This window comes from Solanum verrucosum, unplaced genomic scaffold, assembly GCF_900185275.1.
Source record: "Solanum verrucosum unplaced genomic scaffold, falcon-dt-bn FXZP01000261.1, whole genome shotgun sequence".
Lineage (NCBI taxonomy): Eukaryota > Viridiplantae > Streptophyta > Magnoliopsida > Solanales > Solanaceae > Solanum > Solanum verrucosum.
Genome location: NW_026019969.1, coordinates 4,449,909 through 4,471,580, shown reverse-complemented (window position 1 = coordinate 4,471,580; position 21,672 = coordinate 4,449,909). Strand labels below are relative to the sequence as shown.

The 21,672-nt window shown below is 33.8% G+C and overlaps 3 protein-coding genes and 1 pseudogene across 3 annotated transcripts; 1 reads left to right on the top strand and 3 right to left on the bottom strand.

Moving 5' to 3' along the window:
- Nucleotides 1-945: 945 nt before the first annotated feature.
- On the bottom strand, nucleotides 946-6,344 carry LOC125815471 (guanosine deaminase). The gene is made up of 5 exons (XM_049494947.1): nucleotides 6,200-6,344; nucleotides 5,402-5,461; nucleotides 4,804-4,994; nucleotides 1,451-1,555; nucleotides 946-1,339 (listed from the first exon to the last, which is right to left on the bottom strand). Exons 1-5 carry the CDS (start codon nucleotides 6,213-6,215, stop codon nucleotides 1,151-1,153), a joined length of 561 nt encoding a protein of 186 aa, XP_049350904.1. The 5' UTR covers nucleotides 6,216-6,344; the 3' UTR covers nucleotides 946-1,150.
- Nucleotides 6,345-9,132: 2,788 nt separating this feature from the next.
- Nucleotides 9,133-11,406, bottom strand: LOC125815470 (40S ribosomal protein S24-1). Its single transcript, XM_049494946.1, has 5 exons — nucleotides 11,224-11,406; nucleotides 10,729-10,770; nucleotides 10,453-10,623; nucleotides 9,403-9,489; nucleotides 9,133-9,309 (listed from the first exon to the last, which is right to left on the bottom strand). Exons 1-5 carry the CDS (start codon nucleotides 11,293-11,295, stop codon nucleotides 9,280-9,282), a joined length of 402 nt encoding a protein of 133 aa, XP_049350903.1. The 5' UTR covers nucleotides 11,296-11,406; the 3' UTR covers nucleotides 9,133-9,279.
- Nucleotides 11,407-12,804: 1,398 nt separating this feature from the next.
- Nucleotides 12,805-19,478, top strand: LOC125815682 (uncharacterized). The gene is made up of 6 exons (XM_049495213.1): nucleotides 12,805-13,602; nucleotides 15,282-15,384; nucleotides 16,039-16,094; nucleotides 18,117-18,281; nucleotides 18,974-19,087; nucleotides 19,171-19,478. Exons 1-6 carry the CDS (start codon nucleotides 12,964-12,966, stop codon nucleotides 19,261-19,263), a joined length of 1,170 nt encoding a protein of 389 aa, XP_049351170.1. The 5' UTR covers nucleotides 12,805-12,963; the 3' UTR covers nucleotides 19,264-19,478.
- A 910-nt stretch (nucleotides 19,479-20,388) lies between these two features.
- LOC125815597 (agamous-like MADS-box protein AGL29) lies at nucleotides 20,389-20,908 on the bottom strand (annotated as a pseudogene).
- Nucleotides 20,909-21,672: the final 764 nt, after the last annotated feature.

Sequence of the window (21,672 nt, the reverse complement as noted above, 5' to 3'; positions counted from 1 at the left end):
ACTTTATGTCTCTGCTGTAGCTTGTGGCTGATTCAACTCTGTGTTTGCAGATTCAGCAGAATCTATTGCTTCATAGTCTAACATTGTAAATTTTGGATCCGCCACTGTGTGTAGCCAACACTTCAGTTTTCTTGAGAAACGTTAGGTACTACATAACGAATTGATGTGGTATAGTCATATCATAATATATGAACGGTAAGAACTAGCATTCTTATTGGGACTATAACTCATAGGGGGAGAAAATAGATTTATGGATGGAATCAAATATGCAGTATTTACAGATAAAAGTATTCGGTTATTGGGGAAAAAACCAACATACTTCTAATGTTGAATCAGGATCAACTAGGATAGAAATAAAGCGTTGGGTTGAACTCTTGTTTGGTGTCAAGGCATTGACTTCCACAAGCTGATTTTTGTTGAAATCCAGCTGGAATTTGGACTTGATCTGCTTGTAAAATGCGGTCGTATCGTAATGGTGCTGCTGGGAAGAAGTGTTCTGGCCACGCTGGGTGGTGTACTCCAGAAATCCTCGCAACAACTCAATTTCATCCTCATCAGTCCAAAGCCTCTGAAACAGCTTGCGAGACTCATCAAAAGCAGCAGATGGCTTCTTTACAGTTCCGGGTAGAATGACCGGAATGGCGAAGTCGTCAATTAGTTAAATGCTTTCTGAAAAGAAAGCTAATACAAGATAAACGATATGGATAAAAAAGGAAAAATTTGCACCAGGATTTCACTGATTAACTATATCAACTTGCCATGTTTAAAGTAGTTTAATGAAGTGACTATATTCTAGTTAATCATTATTAATTAACACAAGTATTGATTTGATGTTAAAGAAGCCATCTCGGATGTTCTACGTTATTGTTTTTTTTTTTTTTAAACTTTCTTTTTGTATATAAAAAAGGCAGTGCAATGATACTTGTATGGTTTGCAGGAACAATATTTGTCTAAAACTCCTGTTTATTGATAATCAAAGAAGAATCATGCGTATATTTAACTGATATCCCCATGTTAAGTTCAACAGATGGATACAATTTCGGAAAATGTGTCATAGAAATATTGTGTATTATTCAGAAAAAAACATTAATTAGTTTATTAACATCAGGATGAGTAATGAGATCAGATAGCAGTAGTTTTTCTTCTTCTCTCAATAAATGGAGAACTTCTCTTTGGTCTTCTCAAATACTTGCTCGGCTATTAGGGCTCCTTTACCATCAGCCTTCTGGATCTCTAACTGAGCTTTCTGATAAAATCCAGTACCTCTGAGAGCGTCTGCAATGAAATCATCGAACCCAATGGCAATTGCAGCTTCAGCTTTGGCTCCATATACCAACCTCTGTGCAAACAACATAAGGTAGAAGTGTCAGCGTTGTTGAAACGACAAGGAGACACTTCAGTTTAAAAGAATAACATAATGGTAAAAGAGTCTTATGGCTTGAATGTATACCTTGATGCGTGATAGATGGATAGCACCAAAGCACATCGGACAGGGCTCACAAGAAGCATAGATCTCACAATCTGCAAGCTCAATTCGATTGAGCTTCTTACATGCCTGAAGATATGTTTAAATGGATGAGCAAGAGAGCAAGGGGAGTGAGATAAATACTTTTAACACAACTTGCAGTTCAATAAAATAGACAAAGAGAATTATGTATATATCACATGACAAGCTATACTTAACCATCCCTTCGTTGTCTACTAATGCATTTTCATAATTGACCCTCACAACTCAGAGCTACTTCATTAGTTCATCAGTATCTTATAATTAGTCACCTAACTTTATTCTAACCTCAATAACTTCCCATTTGTTGATTAGAGAAATCTGATGCATCATATGATTTTTCAATCTATGCATCTCTAAAGGTATAAGATGAGAACTTCTTGACATCATTCCACTGCTCGCTAAGAGGAGATGTCACTTGATTTATCATACATTTGCTACTTAGGCGGTCGGTATTTAATTTTAAACAGAAAACTTACCTAATGGAGAGAGCATCATACAAGTATAGCAAACTTAAGACAGCAAAACAAAGCTCATGAGAAGTAGCAAATCCCAGCATAAAACACATTCCTCCCCGCTTCATTGCTCACACTCCAAATAAACACCAGCAGGGAAGTTCATAAGTCAATTAGACAGGCAAACTGACAAAAAAATTCACATCATTGGGTCCCAGAAGTACATTGAATGGTATCAAATATGCTTGAAGAAAGAGAACCAGTGATAGGGAGGATATCTCAACCCAAAGTCATTTCACGGTTCCTTTATATGTGTACATACCCAACACTCGTACTAAAGCCCACCATTGGAGAAGTTTGGGCTCTCTATAGTAACTGTATCACTGGACTTGTTTTTCACTTTCTTCTCCAACTAATTTTTTCCACAAGCTGCTATATAAACTGACGTATCCAACCAAAGAAACATAGGGGCAAAAAAATGAGTATCTGTGAACTTTAATAGTTGTTTAGTCAAGGTGTACGCAAGCTGCCCTGCACACCACCCATTATCTAAGCAAACAAACAAAAACTTCAGCTGTTGTAATGCCACAACATATTGACATAGCTCATGCCATAATAGAAGTTGGTGGGTGGGTGGGGAAATTTCCACCCCCATCCACCCACCCCACCACCCCACATCTTACTATGCTTGATATGCTACAAAAGGATGGGAAGTAGTAAGATCGGGAATCCTCGCCATGAGAATCCCCTCCACCACCTCCAACCAAAAGACACAAGATATCAGAATAAAGGAGAAGGTTTAGGTAGGTTGAAAAACAAGCATAAAGATGGTCAATTTCTGAGGAATCCTCAAGGCAATGAATTCATTGTTAGGCCCAGCTAGAGAGGAATAATTTTAGAGGATTCATATAGTAGCAGTTGAAGAATAGAATGTTCTTATATCTTTGTGAGAGCAGGCCAATCCAAAGTAGCCAATCACTTTGCTCACTTCATACTACAATATTGCTTCTCCATCTGGCAACATCCTAGACCAATATGTTAAGAGCCATACCATAAGGGGTAAGGGTCCAGTGATTTAAAAGGGATGTTTGGGAAGGCTATGGTAGACCTACCGTGCAATACTAAAGGCTTACAGCAGTTATTGGTGAGAAAGTTGCTCTTTTTATTGTAATTCTATCGTCCACTAATCTCTGGCACCAAAATAGCCCACAAGTTCCTTGTAACTTTTATCACCTTCAATCAATGGGTTAAGAAGTGGTTTCTCTGAACAAACATCCAGTCCAAGGAGGGGGAAAAGAGCCGCAGAAACTTGAGAAGATCGAATTCTGAACATGCATTACAGAAATGACATGTGGGACACACAATATAATCCCTCTATCACAACTTTACCATCCTACATTCTGATTTAGCTTATCCAAGTATTGTGTCTGCATTCTTAAAAAGAATTGTGAAAGCTTTCTCAATACGTCAACTTATCCTCCAAAATAAAAAAGAAAAGAAAAACTAAAACTTCTCCTCCAGTATTTAGCAATAGAAGAGTACCATAAGACCCAAGCTTTTCAAGAGATTAAAACTTTTTTCTTCACCATTAGTCTCCACTTCTATTTAAATATAACAAAACTGTCCAAATTAATTTTTAGATCTTTTATTATATATAAGGGAAGGAGATTACAAGGTGGGGAATTGAACCCCCAACCAATGAGGTGAACTTTAACCAACCAACTGGTCTACTAAAAATCCCCGTCCAATCAATTTGGTTATCAAAATTTGGGACAGAGATATAATAGTTTGTTGCAGTGCAAGGATAGTAAGTTATAGAAGCATAACCATCCCAAGCTACTTTTTGAATTCCTAAATGGAAGAAGAATTGGCAGCTAAACACATGTCTGTTATATATTTTCATCACTTTAGGTAGATAAACCTTGGATATAATGTCACATTGTAGCAGTATAGATTCAGGAATAAAAATTCTTCAATGAGAGAAGATATTGACAGCTAAAACATGTCTGTTAAATAGATTCTTTAGTGTAGGGAGATAAACCTTGGATAATGGATACAATGTCATGTTGTAGCAATATAAAATGAGGATTAAAAAAAGTTGGGCATATGAAGAGCACAACAGTGAACCCAATGATGTGTCCTAGTGGTCAATAAAGTGGGTTGGAAACCATGAGGTCGGTTCAAATTCTAGGGGAGGCAAAATCACAAAGATGGTTTCTTCCCATTTGTCCAAGCCTTGGTGGACAAAGTGGTTGTGTTGGTGGGAGGTAACAGGTACCCCTATGAAAGTAGTTGAGCTGCGCACAAGATGGCCAAATAACAGAGTCTATATTGCTTGGTTCTTCAATAATGTCAGCAGGTGTGTGTCAAATCCTTCAAAAGTAGTGTATTTATAGAGGGTCCGACACAAATGCGACAACATTTCTGGAGAGTCCGAACAACATAGACCACAGTTGTCAAAAAACAAAGTGCATAACAATATTTGTTGTGCCAGTATTATAGAATGGCTTGATATGACAGAGGGTCATAATATTAGCACGAGCAGTCAATTGATTATACATGCCCAAGGATTAGGAGGCCTCCCAGGTAATGGGTAAACATGGTATAAAGCTAGACTACTTCTAAGCTACTTCGACTAGGACTCGGAACAATAGTAAACAGAGTCATCAGACAATTGGACATGAAGAATGGATTGGAAAAACAACTCAAAAAGAAAAATGACAGTAGTCAACACCAACAACATGCTGCCTCCATCATATTATTTCAAGTGGATCATCCTTTGAATCCACACGAATTAGCAAGAACCTCATTGTGCAGAACAAATCACAGAGTAGGAACACTAACCTCTCTTACTGCTGTGACCTCTGCATGAGCTGTAGGGTCAGTATGCTTCAAAACCATGTTATGGCAGCTAACAACTACTTCATTATTGCAAACAACAACTGCACCAAATGGGCCTCCATCTCCACATTCTACACCTTTGTAAGCTTCTTCGACCGCTTGTGTCAAGAATTTGTGGTCTCTGTCCCGTACAGCTGGTGGAAATCCCCGAGGACAAAGAGAAGTTTAACATTTATTCTTTCTATTTTTATTTTTTTTAAAACAAATTTAACATTTACTCAAATATACATTGCTGATAAAAACATTATATAAGAAAGAAATAAAATAAAGTAAATTTAAAGGGCCATCTAGCTACATGTATGCCCATCTGATTTTAAATAAAATAGATAACGAGAGTGGAAAAGAAAAAAAGAGACCTTTTACTTAATGCAAACAGTATTTAAGATGCAGAAAGGTATAGAGGATGAACAAAGACATATCACAACAGCATATAATTAGAATTAAGGTCTTTCAATACACCTACTGAAGGAGGAATTCTAAGAAACAACTTGTAAGACACTGAGATCAAAGACTATACAGGAATCGGGAAGTTTCAGATTACCTTCTTGGTGACCAGCAAATGCAGAGGCTACTGAGATAGTTCCGTCCTTAGCTTCAACAACTGCTCAATGAAGACAAGAAGTTAGAAAAAAACTAAAACAACTTGACAAAAAATTAGTAAAACTGAAAATTCCATGTGCAAAATACCAAAATAAGACTGCAGCAAGATGGGGGTCTAACACTTGTCCTCTATACCCAGTGTAGTCCAACACAGTGGGTCTGGGGAGGGTAGTTTGTACGCATATCTAACCTTTACCACTAACTCAGAACTTCTAGACAAAATAAAAAAGACTAATCATGCTGCCGTAGAGCTCATACACATGCAACACAATTCAGTAAAGCACTAGTAACACGCCATTGCAGGCTAGAAGTAGTAAACAACACGACTTGGTAGCGAAACAAGTTCAAATCAAAATACACCACGATCCCATGAACATAATTAGGAAGTCGAACAGCATGAATTCTGTAACTTTGTCAGCACATCAAAACAAAAGGAGCGGATCGCAATTCACAATTCAACTGATCCTAACTCCCAACTACAAAACGGTGAACTTTAATTCAGTCAACCCACAACCCCAGAAACCAGATCATGCCCAGATACCAACAACCAAACCCCATTAACAAAAATAGATTGAAGATCCAAGATTGACCCACAAAACTGAATAACACATACAATGGTGGGAAAACAAAAAAGAACCCCATATTAATCAAAATTCTACCCAGAAAAAGCAACAAAAAACCACCATCACACACTTGAGAATATCCCAAGAAAGATATAAATACCATAAATATCACTTACCATTTGCTTCTTCCATAGTGAATCGAATTTCAGACGCAAAGAACAACAATTTGGGCAAATGATACTGTTTGAAAAAGGGTAAAAAATGGGTTAGTTGTTAGGGAAGGGAAGGAAGAGAGTTCTATATATACACGCATATACAGATAGGACTAAACGTGTAAACTTGGAAAGTCAAAAATGAACCACGTATTATATTTCATATATTATATTTTAAGGGCGTGACGTAGTGATCAATTAGGTCAAAAAATCACAACGTTTTAAATTCAAATATTAAAAAACCTAATATTATTAAGTAACTTTGTTTTTTAAAATCCATTTATCATAGTCTTAAAAATAAAATTATTTTTTAAATATTAGTTGAGATACGTAAAAATTGAACCGAACATTGAAGTAAAAATTCAAGAAGAAGGAGAGCTAGTGAGTGATTGGCTGAAGAGAAAAAAAAATAAAAATTGAAAGTTTGTAGAGAAGACGCAAGAATCCCTATAAAAGAAAATACAACTAAAAAGCGGTGGATGTGACCAAAATATATTGGACTCTTTTATTAGTAGTTATTTACGTGGGTAACATGCTTTTCTTCCGTGTTGTCTCTTCTGTTTTTTTTTCTTTTTTCTTTTTTCTTTTTGTCATCTATAATTATAAATTATATTTGAGTTGAACTAATTTAAATTCATATGTTAAAAGATAAGTATTCTGGTGATTGTTCTTTTGTTATTTTTTCTGTGAATTTAAGTATTTGTTTTTTGGTTGATTCCTAAAAGAGTCTCTCGTTTTTTCTCTATATTTAAATAAGTTTTTAATTATAATATTTTATCAAAGATCACAAAATTTAAAAATATTATCTTTCATTTAAAATTATAAGATTTAAAAATATCTTTTTATATTTTGAATTTTGTGCTCGATCAAATGAAGACATTATGGATATAAATTTATTTTGGGAAAAGGATCAATATAAATGGACAAAAAATTATAGTAATATAAATGGACAAAAATTTAAGGAGAAAAATCAAGCAATTTTGAATAGGTATATGTGCAAATTTGGACATAAACTAAAATGAGGGATAGATACAACAAAAATACACGTATTAACAAGATTGTCAAGTAGAGAAACAAGAAAAGAAAAGAGAGTTGTCAATAACTTAACCTATGGAAAAGAAAAGAGAGTTGTCAATAACTTAACCTATGGAAAAAACAAGATTGAGAAACAAAAAAGGATATATATATATAGAAAAAACAAGATTGAGAAACAAAGGGATATATATAATTCTCATCAATGTGAAGAATCAATTTCTTATTCTCTTGATAAAATAAAAGTTAAGATAGCCATTCAGATAAACAAGTTATTTAAAATTCTCCTTTTAAAATTCAACATATGATTTTATTTGTGCTAGAAAAGAAAATTCTTTTTCTTTTACTCTAAGCTCAGAATGTATTAGTAATTAATAATATTACAAGATTCATTTAAACTAATTAAGTTAATTTTAATGCTTTAACTTTACTTTTTCTTTAAATATAGCAATTCAGTTGTACAAAGAAACGTGTTATTCTTCAATATCTTTTTAAGTGATAATAATTACACCTATGAAGTGGGAAAAGACGATAAGATTGAGCATAAAATAATAGGTATAGATAGAATTCCAGCAATACTGGCTGCTCCATGTGAAGGTTTTTTTATTTTTTTTAATGACTGTGATGTTCGAATAAGTTTTTGCACACCTCAATTAATTTATGAGATACTTATCACCACCTACCGAGAATAGCATTATTATTATACTAGGATCAAAGAAAAATGATTCCCAAGATTAGATACCATCTCTATTAGTCCATGTGGAGTCTTACAACTGAGTAATTACTACAATGTTTAAAAGTAACAAAGCAGATATCATAGCACTTAACCTTTCCTCTTCATTTGTAGACTTAGTTGAAATCCACCTATTGCTACATGTTAAAATTTAGGTTTAATATTCAATTTAAATACTCAAATTAAGCCTTCCCAAACACCTCAATTTATAATAAAGTGATTCAATTAGACACTCTCAATTCAGATTTTTAAAAACCTTTTGCGCGTGTTTCCAGCCATCTATCAAAAAATATATTTAATCACATAATACATCTTCTCATTTAATTATACACATTAACCTTAAGTAAAAAATATATGGTGTTTAACGATTTCTTGCAACAAATACTTATGATTAAAAAAGTATCTAATTAAAACACTTCATTAGCAGTTGAAGTGTCCAATTAAAAATAAAATATCATGATACATTTTAGGGACAGATTATATATCAAGCCTAAAATTTACGAGGAAAAATTCTACAACAATAGTACAACAAAATAATCTCTTAATTTATTTTTTTAATGATTTAACAAGTCGAAAGAATATTAATATTTCAATTGGGCGGTGCATGTGAAAGTATCTTGAAGCATGTGTTGTAGTTATGTCCGGCCTGCTGCTCATAACTACTAGCTATTCATTTAGCCCACAATACACAATAGCAAGTTTGTAACATTTCAAATCTCAGTTCTTACAGAAAAAAACCAAAATATTCCTACTCGAACAAGAAGTCCTATAGTATACTTAATGGCCCATATATAGCTTTCATATGGAATATCTATCAAAGTATATAAAAAAGAGGGCGACTTCACACTAGATTCGAACCCTAATATTTCTGCTACTCGTAAAAGGATACAAATAATTTCTAAGGCATTATTAGTTATACTAACTGCATAAGGCCAGCCACACTGTACTCGCCACACCTACCGGAGAAACAACCTTCTGAAAATTAGGGACTGAAACAAGAAGGTTGAACTGAAATATCTTTTAACACTTAAAAAGTTGATAAAAACAAACTTCCACTGCAGATAAGAACTCTACTAGAATAACAGTAACAAGTAACACTAACTAATGACAACTCTCAAGTACTCTTTAACCTTTCCATAAGACATTCCTAAGGGAAAACAAAACTGAATTGCCTCAAGTCAGACAAAATCAACAGTAAGTTATGGCTCACACAATGCCAAAAGAAAAATACGAAGGTCACCCAAAGAATCCCAAAATGAGATTTTTGTTTGCACAAGACTCATTTCTTCTTAGCATCACCAGCCTTGGTCTGCATCAAACAAAAAATAACAAACCAACTTGGTGAAAAACACAACAATACAGACAAAGATAGCAAGAAACTAAAACAGTAATGATGACGCACCTTCTTTACACCGCGGACCTTCTTGGCTCTGTTCTTCCTTTCCTTCATTTGTTTCCTAGACTTCTCAACCTTGGTGTCAAGCCCATTCTACAATACAAAAGCATTGAACTAATTATAAGAATCCAAGTAGCTAAGGTGTAGCAGCAAGGACTTGCAAGAGCATAAGATTCTGTGCATGTTAGCAGGCTGTAGAAACCACATTCCTCTTTTATTAGAAAAGAGGGACATGCACCCAGTTACATGATCCAAGGTAGAGAAAAACTTAATAAACCAAATCTGCCTTCTTCATATTCAGTTTTCTACAAGTTGGACATAACATTGATGTAGTTCTCTTCAGATCATTTGTCCCTATTGACTTACCTTAAAACTATCTGATTGGTTTCACTATATGAAGGATTTCAACATCATATTTAATTCACATGGAAGCAACTTAACTACTTAAACTTCAAACCAAAATTGGAATCAACAAAATAACAGAGCAATTTGATATTGCCAGTGATTTAGAAAGTTTTCTTTTCCTGCTTTTGCAGTGTGTCCAGATAAAAAGATAATGTGTAGATAGTTTTAAAAGAATTGAAGTACAGTGCAACAATCAATCAACATAGTTGATGAGAAATAGAAGTTAAAATGGTCATTGTACATGGACAAGCTCAGAGTGGATCCTTAGGTTAGTGAAGTCATAAGTCTATTATGTTCAGTAAACTCATTTAAGTGTTGTATACATTCTAGGAATATCTTTATATGACCTTTAGAAGATAGTTACTTTACCCCTAAACCTCTCATACAAGTGGACTAGATTCCTTACCGCTGTCTCAAACAAACAAATTCAAGCTTCAACTATAACAAATTAGAATTCATAAGTCTATCATGTACACTAAACTCATTTAAGTGATGTATACATTAGAGGAAAAACATAAGGAGCCACAAAAGCATCTTTCTTTTAGGAGTTCATCAACAACATTAAAGCAGACATGAAACCAAACATACTACAGAGCAGCCAATCTCAGGCATACAAAATCTAAAGGCTAAAAGTTTAAGAGAATAACTTACCCTGATGAGCCTATACTTTGGCTCATACTTCTTGGCATTCTCAACGGAATCATAAATCAAACCAAATCCTGTTGATTTCCCACCTCCAAAATGTGTGCGAAACTTGAAAACAAAAATAGCATTGGTGTCCTTCACCTCATACATCCTAGCCAACTTCTCCTTCAGCTCAGCCTTCATAGATGGAATAAACATTAATTAGCCACATTCCAACAGGTCCTCCCCATCACGAAACTAAAGGAAAACACACAAGAAACATCATCAAAATCAAATGCATACCTTTGAGACATTGGCTCTTCCAGGATGAAGTACATCAATAATCTGCAAAAAAAATAATAGAAGCATTTATCATCATCACATTTGATCCATTCCATAGGAAGTAGCAATACTAACTACTAAATTGCCTCGATCCAAAACTAGCTAGGTGAGCATAAATCTTTACTATCAATTACTCTATAGTTCCACCTGTCGAATTCGTTTATCCAACATTTCCAGTAAAAAAATTTTAGGGGTTTCTCAACATTTTCTAATATCATACAAATCACGATTCACGACCCAGTGCAAGCGTACCAAATTGACCAAACTTTAATCATGGATTATTTATAGCAATGCACCATCTCGAAATTTGATGATTAACTCATCGATTCCAAAGAAAACAAATGCAAGATTATATCTTTTACTAGTTTAAGACCTAACTCAAATCTTAAAGGGGATTGGACTAAAAAAAATGATAAATTAGTAGATAATCGGGAAAAAAAAATGGGCAAAGCTTACGAATTGCTTCCTGGCGAGAAGCCTGTTGGTCATGAACTTGCGGGTACGAATAGTGACTGCCTTGTCCGCCATGGTTAGCTGCTTCTTACGGCAAAGAGTGAGGCAGAAAAAGACACTCACAAGGCAGTAGCGAAATATGCAGCGAGAGAGGAAGAAGAAGATCTAAAACCCTAGATTATATATATAGTAGGATAAACAACCCTAATTTTTGTTATTGGGCGTCATGGTCCGGGTCGACTTCTTTCTGGGTCTTCAATCTAATTATTATTTCGAAATCATTCATTAATTTTGATTGTATTATTTTTACTAATTATTAATTCATCTATTTCCTTTAAATAAATACCCCACTAGAAACATTTTAGTTTCATTTTGTAGTACCCATGAACTATGAAATTATTTAGTAAACTTTAATTTAATTATAAAATAACTTTTAGGCCTTTTTTCAAAAAAATTATCAAAATTTCAAATTTATTCTATGTTTAAATTAAATGCAACTTCAATTTTAAAACAGGTTTTTTTTGTTTTCACCCAAATCATACACAAATGCCTACTTCATTTGGCCCATTAAAATATGGATATTTATAGCAACACTATACTGATAAAATAATTAGAAATAATAGTGGGCAAAAAAACTCAAAATAAACTTTTTAGTACTCATCACAGATATAAGTAGGATAAAAAAAATAACTAAATGTCACCTTCTGATTGCAAAAAATCAAAAGGAGGAATTTTTTTGGAAAAAGAAAAGAAATGAGTAGAACACAAATAAAAGAAAATATAATTTGTATCTTATGGGATCGTTTGGTATTGAATAAGAAGGAAATAATTCATATATTAAATTTTTTATAATTTAAACGACGTTTGATAGGTAGATAAAAAATAAGTTATTTTTATATAAAATTAATACGAGTCATAACTAATACATGTATAAGTTATGATGGAGTCTACATATTATTTTATATGTGATAGAATATGCAATAACTAATAGTACATGAATAACTAATCTCCTCATTAAATAATACTACTTAATTCTGTTCAACAGTAATTATCCACTATTAATCTAACACACATATTAAAAAGTAGTAAGTAATAGAAGTAATTGAGTATGGCACACTCCCTACATTACTAACACTGATACATGCATAACTCTAACTAACTATCAACTATTCCTAAGTTAATTGAGTATGACACACTCCATTAAAAAAACATATTTCGAAAAAATTAAAGGTTATTTTTATTATTTTTAAATTATTCTCATAAAAAAGGTAAAGTAATAAAAAAAAAACCTCATAAAATAATAATAAAATCTCCATAATTCACTCAATATGGATCAAAAGAATACTCTCATTAGGAGCGCCACTCCCAAAATTTGATAATCCAAATTTAATTTGCTCTAACGTGGATCTCGAACACAATTTTTTTTTTTTTTTGCATACATTAGTCGCAGAATTTGCAATCGGACAATCTGATCCGTAGTGTAAACTGAAAACTACCCACCATCGCAAGAAGATGAGGTTCTCTCGTTGAGACCCTCCCAACCCCAAACACGTTTCTCTTTAACTCACCATTCTTTCTTCTTTCCTGGTCCACCTCCAGATTTCCTCCTTATGGTTACCATTCCACACGTCTCTTTCAACCCATAATAATATCTAATTCTAACTCCCAACAACACAAATTATCTCTTAGTTTTACCTTGCAATTCAAAACAATTGCCACCCCCTTTTGAGAGAGAGCTCAATCATGGCTGCTGCACCCTTCTTGCTTGAATCAAACCTTAAATGGAACCCTTTGTTGTATACTCCAAACTCAATACAGTATACCCGTTTAATCCATTATCAAAAGCTTACACCTTCAAAATTCTCCAAACCCTCTAAGCTGACCGTCAAATGCTTCAGCAAGAATCATAAAAATGTGTGTTTTAATGATGGGAATGGGTTGGAAATGAAGAATAGAGAAAACCCATTTGAGATAGTAGTCAAAAGTGTCATGAAAGCTCTCAAGGCGTTGCAGAAGCCAGCTGTAGCGGCTGTATTGGTGGGGTTGTTGTTGATGTATGATCCGAATTCAGCATTGGCTGCTTCTGGTGGGAGGATAGGTGGCAAGTCCTTCTCGTCGTCGCGGAGCTCGGCTCCGTCGAGGGGGTATTCTATGAGGACAGCAGAGCCTAGATTTTCGTATTCAGCTCCGTATTATGCGCCCTCCCCTTTTGGGTTTAGTGGGGGTGGTGTTTATGTAGGTCCAGCTGTTGGTTTTGGGTCAAGTGCGTTTCTGGTTATGATGGGTTTTGCTGCGTTTATTATGGTTTCTGGGTTTCTGTCTGATCGGTCTGAGGGCAGTGTACTTACTGCTACTGACAAAACTAGTGTGCTCAAGCTACAGGTAATATATTATTTTTTTAACCACAAATTAAATGTAGCAGTCTCAGGTAAACATTATTGTACTAGCCACATAGGTTACTTTGAGGTTTGCTTTGTTTGGTTGGTTATAGCCTAAGTGGGCTTATTAATTATTCTTGCCAAGTTTAGTGTTCAAAGTTGTTTGCTTTAGTTCTTCACATTTGGCCTATCGGTCAGTTTACTTGTCTGTGCAATGACTTCATTCATTAAAGAAGTCGGATTGAGACAGTGAAGTTGTTTTGAGCTTAAGGTTGCTCTAAAATTCTATGGAGAAATTCGGGAATTAGCAATTAACCGAGGAATTCTATATTGGAAAGGTTATTGGTTACGTTATTAATGATATAAAGTTATAGCCAATGAAGTTAAAAAATATATATCTGTATTTGGTGCTAGTATGCTGGCCTTTACCAAATTTGAAGACTTTACCATGTGTTAAGACCCCTCCCATTCCCTGTTCTCTCAGATACCAGTTTCAGATGCAATAAAGTAAATCCACAGCCCATAGGGATGTGGATGTATCATCTATGCTTGGACATGATTTTAGTGCTCCTAATGTTTGATAAATCTGCATGGACTTCAATATACATCTGGTTGTTTCCCTTCTTTAAAAATATTGTGATTAATTTAACTATGGAAATCTGTTCTAAATGCTGTGAAGTTCAATAGAAGTGTTTGCATCATCTATCTCATTTTTTGCATGCTTTGTGTAATATAGCTAGAGATGCTTTGGTGTTTATATAGGACCTGCAATTCTCAAATTATCTTAATAGCAGGCTTATTTTCTGAAATGCTTCTAAGTTGGTGTGTAAGATAGATTGTCCATCACCATTCTCTGATAGAATTCCTAGAATTTGCTCGTGCATGCTGCATCCTGTTGGCCATAAGTCCCCTTAGTATTGAACCCCTTATAGTTTTTGATACTTTTCTCCCTTCATTCTGATTGATAAGTGGATGTAATTTGAAAGTTGTATCTGATACCATAGATATAGGGATCACTCTAGTCTGATTTTTATATTCTAATAAATAGTACTGTTTATGGTCACCTAGTTAGTACCCAGATATGATGAAAATTATAAAATCTAGAGTGAACCATCTTAGAAAAGTTCTTTGTAGCCTTCTTGTTTTTTTTTGTGCAGTCATGCTATCTATTGTATTTGTTGCTTGCTAAATTTCTTCCTTCCACTCGTGGCTGTTGTTGACACACTAAATATCAAGCTGTACATAAGCCATTCCTTGAAATTGTGCATTCTGAAACTGATCGTGAATCTGTTGTCCATATCTTTACTTCCAGTTGCTACAATATCCTCAATTGAGTTGAGTCGATTGAATGCAAAATCTAGATGTTAGACACTTAAATTTTAGTAGTGGACTGAAAGAAAAAATTGCAAACAAGGTTGACTTTTTCACAGATAGTACAAGGGTTTGAGTGTGAAGAAGTGATATCATGGAACATCTGCATTCTGACCTGATTCAGTGTATCTACTGTTTACTTTCCCCAGCCATTGCTTATGATAGCTTAGGTTCTATTGATTCAGTGTGCATCACTCTTGTAATAGTGCTCTGTTATTTCCATTTTTAGAAATTTTGTTTGCCTTGCATTTGCATTGTGCTTACAATTTCTTTTCCACCGTTTCACTGCCTTTTTTTCCCCTCTCTCTAAAGGTTGGATTGTTGGGGTTGGGCAGATCACTTCAAAAGGATCTCAACCGGATTGCTGAAGTGGCAGATACATCCACACCAGAGGGTTTAAGCTTCGTCTTGACAGGTAAAGATAGTTTTGTGGTGATCTACTAGACTATATAGTATGTGCGCAAATATAGGAGTGATGACTAATTTGCATCTTCATGCTAGCAACATTATAAAATTTCTTATTGTTGAAGAAAGCTGTCATTGTTACTTCTGTTCAAGGGTTGTCTCTGTTTGTATCCTTTATGTGTGCTACTTGCACCTTCTATCTCTTGTAATTACTTCTAGTCCAGCTATCTCACAATTCGTATTTTAAAACACTTATCTTGGGGATATATATATGGACCAAGCATAGACATCTGAAGTATTTGTATGTATGCAACAATCCCTTCTAGTTTAACCTCAACTTCATTCTTTTTAGGCGGACTAAACTCACAGTTTATGTATTTTATCTTTTTTATCCTTATCCTCGAACCCGCAGTCATGGGAAACTCCTTTGTGTCCCTCCACGGTTCTGTTGTGACGGCTTTTTCTTACATATCCTTTATACCATTTGCTTCAGCCTTTTTTTTCTTGTTAACAATGAAAAAGTCCTTTTGTTCCTTGTTTAAATGGCCTACGCCTACTAATCTAAAGACTAAAAATTTGCATATGGTTTTCTATTGTTGCTCTGTGTGGAATTATTTCTTCTTACATTGATTGATTTATTGATTTAGGATTTTCATTGTTGCAGAGACGACACTAGCTTTGCTTCGGCACCCTGGTTATTGCATTTCAGCTTATTCATCTGTGAGTGAACGCAGTTCTTTTATATGCTTTCTGATGTCTGGTTGTGTGTTATTGAACTGTGGAAGGGGCAAAATAATGAACCTTGTCCTTTTTTGCCAGGACCATGATCCAAAATTTACAATAGCATTAATTTTCTTTGTTCTCTCATTTTGCTCTTGATTTGATTGAGTCAGACATGGATTATGATATTTTACTTCTTAAACCAGCTAAAATCCACAAGACTTTTTAAAGTGAAGCTTAGGACCTCTGTTTGACTTCAGTTTGCCTTTTCACTTCATACTCTCTCCATTTAAAAAGTGAATGAGTGGATTCTTTGTACAACGGTCAAGTTATAGGCCTCAGTTTTGACAACAATTCTTAATTTTTGAAAAATAAAAAATTCTTAATTAGAAATTAAAGAAAAAGTACTATATGTCACAAATACGGAAAAGTTGTTATTTGAAAAAAGGTTTGACTCCTCATATAGTAATGGTGTCATGCATTCTGCTATGTGCTACCAAGTCCAATAAAGCCTTGGTATATTGTTGTGGAGCTCAAAATTTGATAAAGAACAACGAGACTTGTGCACCCTCTTGTTTCTTAATGGATACCCTTTACTGGACTCTTTCTGTCTCCTAGTCCTTCTCTCCTTTCTGTGGAAGAGATACTAAAAACCTCATACTCATTTAACTGCTAAAAAGCATGTCCATGTCCTTAATTTGCGTGAGGAGGTACTTTCAATGTACAAATGTCAAAATCCTGTCAGCTAATTCAAACCAGAAGTAAAGTCAGCAAAGAATATCCAGGTCACAACACTAAATGAGTGACTTTTTTACTTATTTACTTTGATTCTGATGATATAACTACTTTTTTTGCTACAAACAGAAATAAAATAATTGACTTTGATCCGAAGGTAAAAAGGCATGGACCTTATACGTAAACTTCCATAACACCATACTTGATGTTCATTAAAACTGAAGTGAAAACTAAATCTTTATGAAGTTCAACCTTTTATTTTATTTTTAAGTGAGCCACTGAATATATAACTTCCTTTGGGCCTTATTGCCTTAATTTTATAACAAGTAATTATCAGATGTTTTCTCCTGATGGAGCGGGGTTTTACCATGTGCGTACCCAAAGGGTAGCGGCTGCGGGTTTCCCTTGTCATCATAAAAAGAAGAAGATGTTTTCTCCTGATGAACTTTGAACACTAGGAAACATCTTTAAGTCTCAGGATTCTAGATGAACTAAAAACCTAATGAGTTAGAAGTATGCTATAGTTGGCTAGGTAGAATAAAGTTCCTTACTCTGTTAGTCTCTGGACAGATAATTTCAGTAGTCAACTCAAAATTTGGGAGAAACTATGATATTGTGAAAGTCTGAAAGAGCTCCTAATTATTTCATCTACAGCCATTGATTCTATCAGAAGTCAATTTGTATCCATCTCTTGCATCTTTGTGAAACCTTGTAATCATGATTGGGTCCTTCTAGTTTCATCATATTGGTGCTTTGTTTCTTCAGAGAATCCTTCTGCTGAACACAATTGTGATACATTTATTAGAATTCATGGTACTTAAATCCCTCTCTTTTCTGGTTGCAATCTTTTGCTTTGGTTGCATACTAGTGAAAAAGAATCATAATCCTTATATGAAACAGTTCTCATCAGCACTTCCATAATGCTTTTTTTTTTGCTATACATCAATAAAATACTTACTTTAACCGATAAAAAGAATCCTTATATGAAATAGCTTTTATAATGCCCATGACTTCGTATTTACAGTGCTTCGTCTTAATTTTAGATCATAACTGATCGTTGCTATAATTTGGGTAATATTGGTAATAGTAAGTCGCAGTTTCTTTCATGATCTTTATTTTTTGGGCCAAACATCATATATTAGGATAGTCTTCAGTCTGTTATTTTTTTTTGCTGTTGTGTTTTGTTGTTGTCTTTCTCCACTATTGCATTTTCACACCAATTCATATCAGGGAAGTCTCTCAAATTTTGTCAGCCTGCAGAGTATATTAGTTGCGTCTGTCGTGCAGGTTGATGTCAAGAGGAGCATGGAGGAAGGCGAGAATCGATTCAATCAACTTTCCATTGAGGAACGTGGTAAATTTGATGAAGAGACACTTGTGAATGTAAACAACATCAGAAGGAAAAGCTCTACGAGCCAGAGGGCAAATGGATTTAGCAATGAATACATAGTGGTAAGGATGGCCTTGTGTAGCCCTTTTTTAGTTTGGATTTGTAGGCCGAATTGTGGGAACGTGAAGGCCTGCTTTGATTTTTGAGGCCTCCCTTAGTTTCATTAGGGAAAGCTTTTCTAAGCGTGGAACCTTATCCCTATAAAAAGCCTTTCTGAATGTTGGAAGGTCTTATATTAGTGTGTTGTTGGTATTTAGTAAGTCTATAGGCTAAAGTTTCGAGAGCCCCACAACACCGTCCCTGAGCCCCCCAAAGGTAGATTGCCAATCAAATAAGTCAGATAATAAAAAGGTGTGTTATAAGATTTTCTGTATAGGCATTTCTGAATTGGACAGGGATATAGATCTTTAACCTTATCTATTGTGATCTCTTTGTTCCTTTAATATGGCTGGTTCTTTCACTCTTCCAGTCTTCATCATCAGTGTATGTACACTTTCCAATTTATCTTGTTAGATGTTGCATGAAGATTATACTCATTTCTTTGCTTGGTGAGAACTATTTTAAGAGATTAGATTATATTCTAGAGCATGTATACTTGCAATGTGTCTATTTTTCTATTCTTTAGTTGCTGTTTTAGTTTCTGTATCGTTACCATTTTCTCCGGGAGTCAATTTTCGCCATTGGATTTATACTTTATACAGTAATGATCCATCCTTTGCATGATAATCATTCTTTTCTTCGTATGCAATTTCAGGTTACAATCTTGGTAGCTGCTGAAGGTGTTTATAAATTGCCTACTATTAACGGAAGTGGAGACTTGAAAGAAGCGTTGCAAAAGATTGCTTCTATTCCTTCCAGTAGAACACTGGTAAGTGAACGAAATGGTCATCAAGAAGCAACAAGTTTTATAGCACTTCTAGCTTTTAATTTTGTGACATTTACTTGCTGCAGGCAGTTGAGATTTTATGGACTCCACAGAACGAAAACGACACATTATCAGAACGAGAACTTCTTGAGGATTACCCTCTCTTGCGACCTCTGTAAGAAATCTGGGACTTTCTTAAAGATTATAGATAGTTATACAAGCTCCTATCAACCCCTTTTTGTTATCTCCATGTATATATATAACTCATAGAGCATCGACAATCCTTGTATAAGAATGAGGGTAAATCATCCTAATTGTACTAGTCAAGTTGCGTATATAAAAAGCCAGGATTCTCTCTTAAGTGAAAATAACATCTCCTTTCAGGTTCTAAAAAGTGATAATTGATATCAATTGACCAACATAACCTATTGTTTTTTATTTATTTGGGGGGGTAATTAATTATGGAAGAAGATGTGCTGTCACAGAAGAATTATTTCATTGTTTTCCCTTTCTCAGTTTTGAACTATGAATCTTGAAATTTCATTATTTTTGGATAATATAATATTTTTAAGATGTCACATCCTAGTTGCGGATTTGCTAACATGAGATGGGTCATATTTGATATGGGATTCTTCAAATCAAAATAAGATTTGAGATTTTCTACTCAGGTCCGGTCTAAATTTATGTGATGTAGTTTAACTGAGTATCGAGTTTAAAAAATATGGGGAAAACATTACATTGTTCCAAAATTACTCTTAATGTGTCATCAGTGCATGTATAAAAAAATAAGCATCTAGAGGTTTCGATTTAGAGTTTTGGGTATGAAAAAAAATCTTTGATAGAGATTGCTTTTAATTGAACGGGCTTTATGCGGTACGAGTTCAAATTACTTGGGCTCTAATATGAGTACGGAATACCAAATAAAAAATAAATACTGACTTTTGTTAACAAAAAGCTATTGTGAAGTGTTGAAAGCTTTGTTACTACAATTATTGTCAATCTTCTATTAAGAATTTAACTTTACATCAATTGCCGATTAAATACAAATTGCAAGACTTAATTTTAAGAATCACCAAACTCTTTCTTCAAATCTTAAATCTACATGTATAAGAACGTACCGGTTAATAAACGTATGAGATTAATTTTTGTTTTACTAATTATATCAAATATTATTATATTAATCATAGCAAAGTACAGGAATGTAGAAACACTGAAATAAAATAAACTAAACACAAAAATAAACATCTCAATATTGTAAATATAAACTTTCTAGGGTTTTCACCAATATTTCCTTCACATTTCAATTATGAGGACGAAGCTCCATTTTTCAATTCATTCAAGCGATTCTGCATGTTAAAATTAGTAGTATCCATCCAAGCTTCAAACTTGGTTACTTCAGATGCATTAAGCTGCTCAATCGACTCCCACCAACCTCTCTTTCTAGCTTCAATCACGTCATCATATGATTTTTTTCTTAGCAATTGCAATGTCTTCTATGATATCAAGTTCATCAAGCCTGTTTTTGAGTTTGTTCACTTTTTCTCGGTTACCAGCCGTGACCAGAAGAGCACTTTCACTGAATTCTATATCGAGATTCTGAAAACGAGAAACAACGGCATCAACATTTGGATGAAAAAATGAGAAAGGATTACCTTTAGGAGAAAAATATATTATTCCAATGTCGACATCGCATTCAAAAACGAGATCGCTAGCTTTTTTGTGTAAACCTAGACGGCGCTTTGAAAAGCTAGCATATAGGTCATCTTGTTTTTCTATTTTTTTCATTGGTATCTTTTGGCGTCCTCTACTCTTCTTATTCTCCATGTCTAACTTTATTAGCAAAATAGTTAAAAAATTATTGATGAAATCTTTTATGAGAAATGATACTTGAAAGAAGGGAGATGTCACAACTATTTATATACATAAAAAAATTCATTGCATTAATTATCTTTCCAAATATTATATGGGAAAGTGATCTTTTCATCATAGTAAAAATAGGGAACACAATTAATTTTATGCTTAATATAGCATACCAAAATCTAGACTAATTTTAAGTTAAATTAGTAAATAAAATAAAATAAAGACTTAAGGTAAATCATTAAATAAAATAAATTTTACAAGTTTAAGTTAAATCAATTAATAGAATGAAATCTATAATAAATCATTAAATAAAATGAAATCTAAACTTTTAAGGTAAATCAATAAATAAAATGAAATGTAAACTTTTAAGGTAATCATTAAATATTTTACTATATTTATCAATTTTGTCAAGTTAAGACGAGCAAATATAAATATAATTTGAAGGAACACAAAATCATACCAAATTTTTTTAAATTTTATAGATTAGTGTTTGGGTATTTTATTTTATTTTCATGTCTAAGATTTCTCTTGATTATAACAGCATAATGAAATTGTCAATGTAGACAAATATTTCGATTTAATACGAAACTTCAACATGTGTTGTTATACTTTCAGAATATATGATCCACATTTTAATTTAAGAAGAATAATTGAATGATATTATTGTTGTATATTGCAAATGTTTAAAATAATCTATACTTGTTGAGTATTTTGATGTATTTTTTCCT

Bases quoted from the DNA above. Each gene is read 5' to 3' on its own strand.
- LOC125815471 (XM_049494947.1), bottom strand. The intron at 1,556-4,803 runs GTTAGTGTTCCT...ACATATCTTCAG, and splicing joins AGGTCACAGCAGTAAGAGAG to GCATGTAAGAAGCTCAATCG. The intron at 1,340-1,450 runs GTATACATTCAA...TTGTTTGCACAG, and splicing joins TCCATCTATCACGCATCAAG to AGGTTGGTATATGGAGCCAA.
- LOC125815470 (XM_049494946.1), bottom strand. From the start codon at position 11,295: ATGGCGGACAAGGCAGTCACTATTCGTACCCGCAAGTTCATGACCAAC. The intron at 10,771-11,223 runs GTAAGCTTTGCC...TTTTTTTTGCAG, and splicing joins TTCTCGCCAGGAAGCAATTC to ATTATTGATGTACTTCATCC. The intron at 9,310-9,402 runs GTGCGTCATCAT...TGTTTGATGCAG, and splicing joins AGGTCCGCGGTGTAAAGAAG to ACCAAGGCTGGTGATGCTAA.
- LOC125815682 (XM_049495213.1), top strand. From the start codon at position 12,964: ATGGCTGCTGCACCCTTCTTGCTTGAATCAAACCTTAAATGGAACCCT. The intron at 16,095-18,116 runs GTGAGTGAACGC...TCTGTCGTGCAG, and splicing joins GCATTTCAGCTTATTCATCT to GTTGATGTCAAGAGGAGCAT. The intron at 18,282-18,973 runs GTAAGGATGGCC...ATGCAATTTCAG, and splicing joins TTAGCAATGAATACATAGTG to GTTACAATCTTGGTAGCTGC.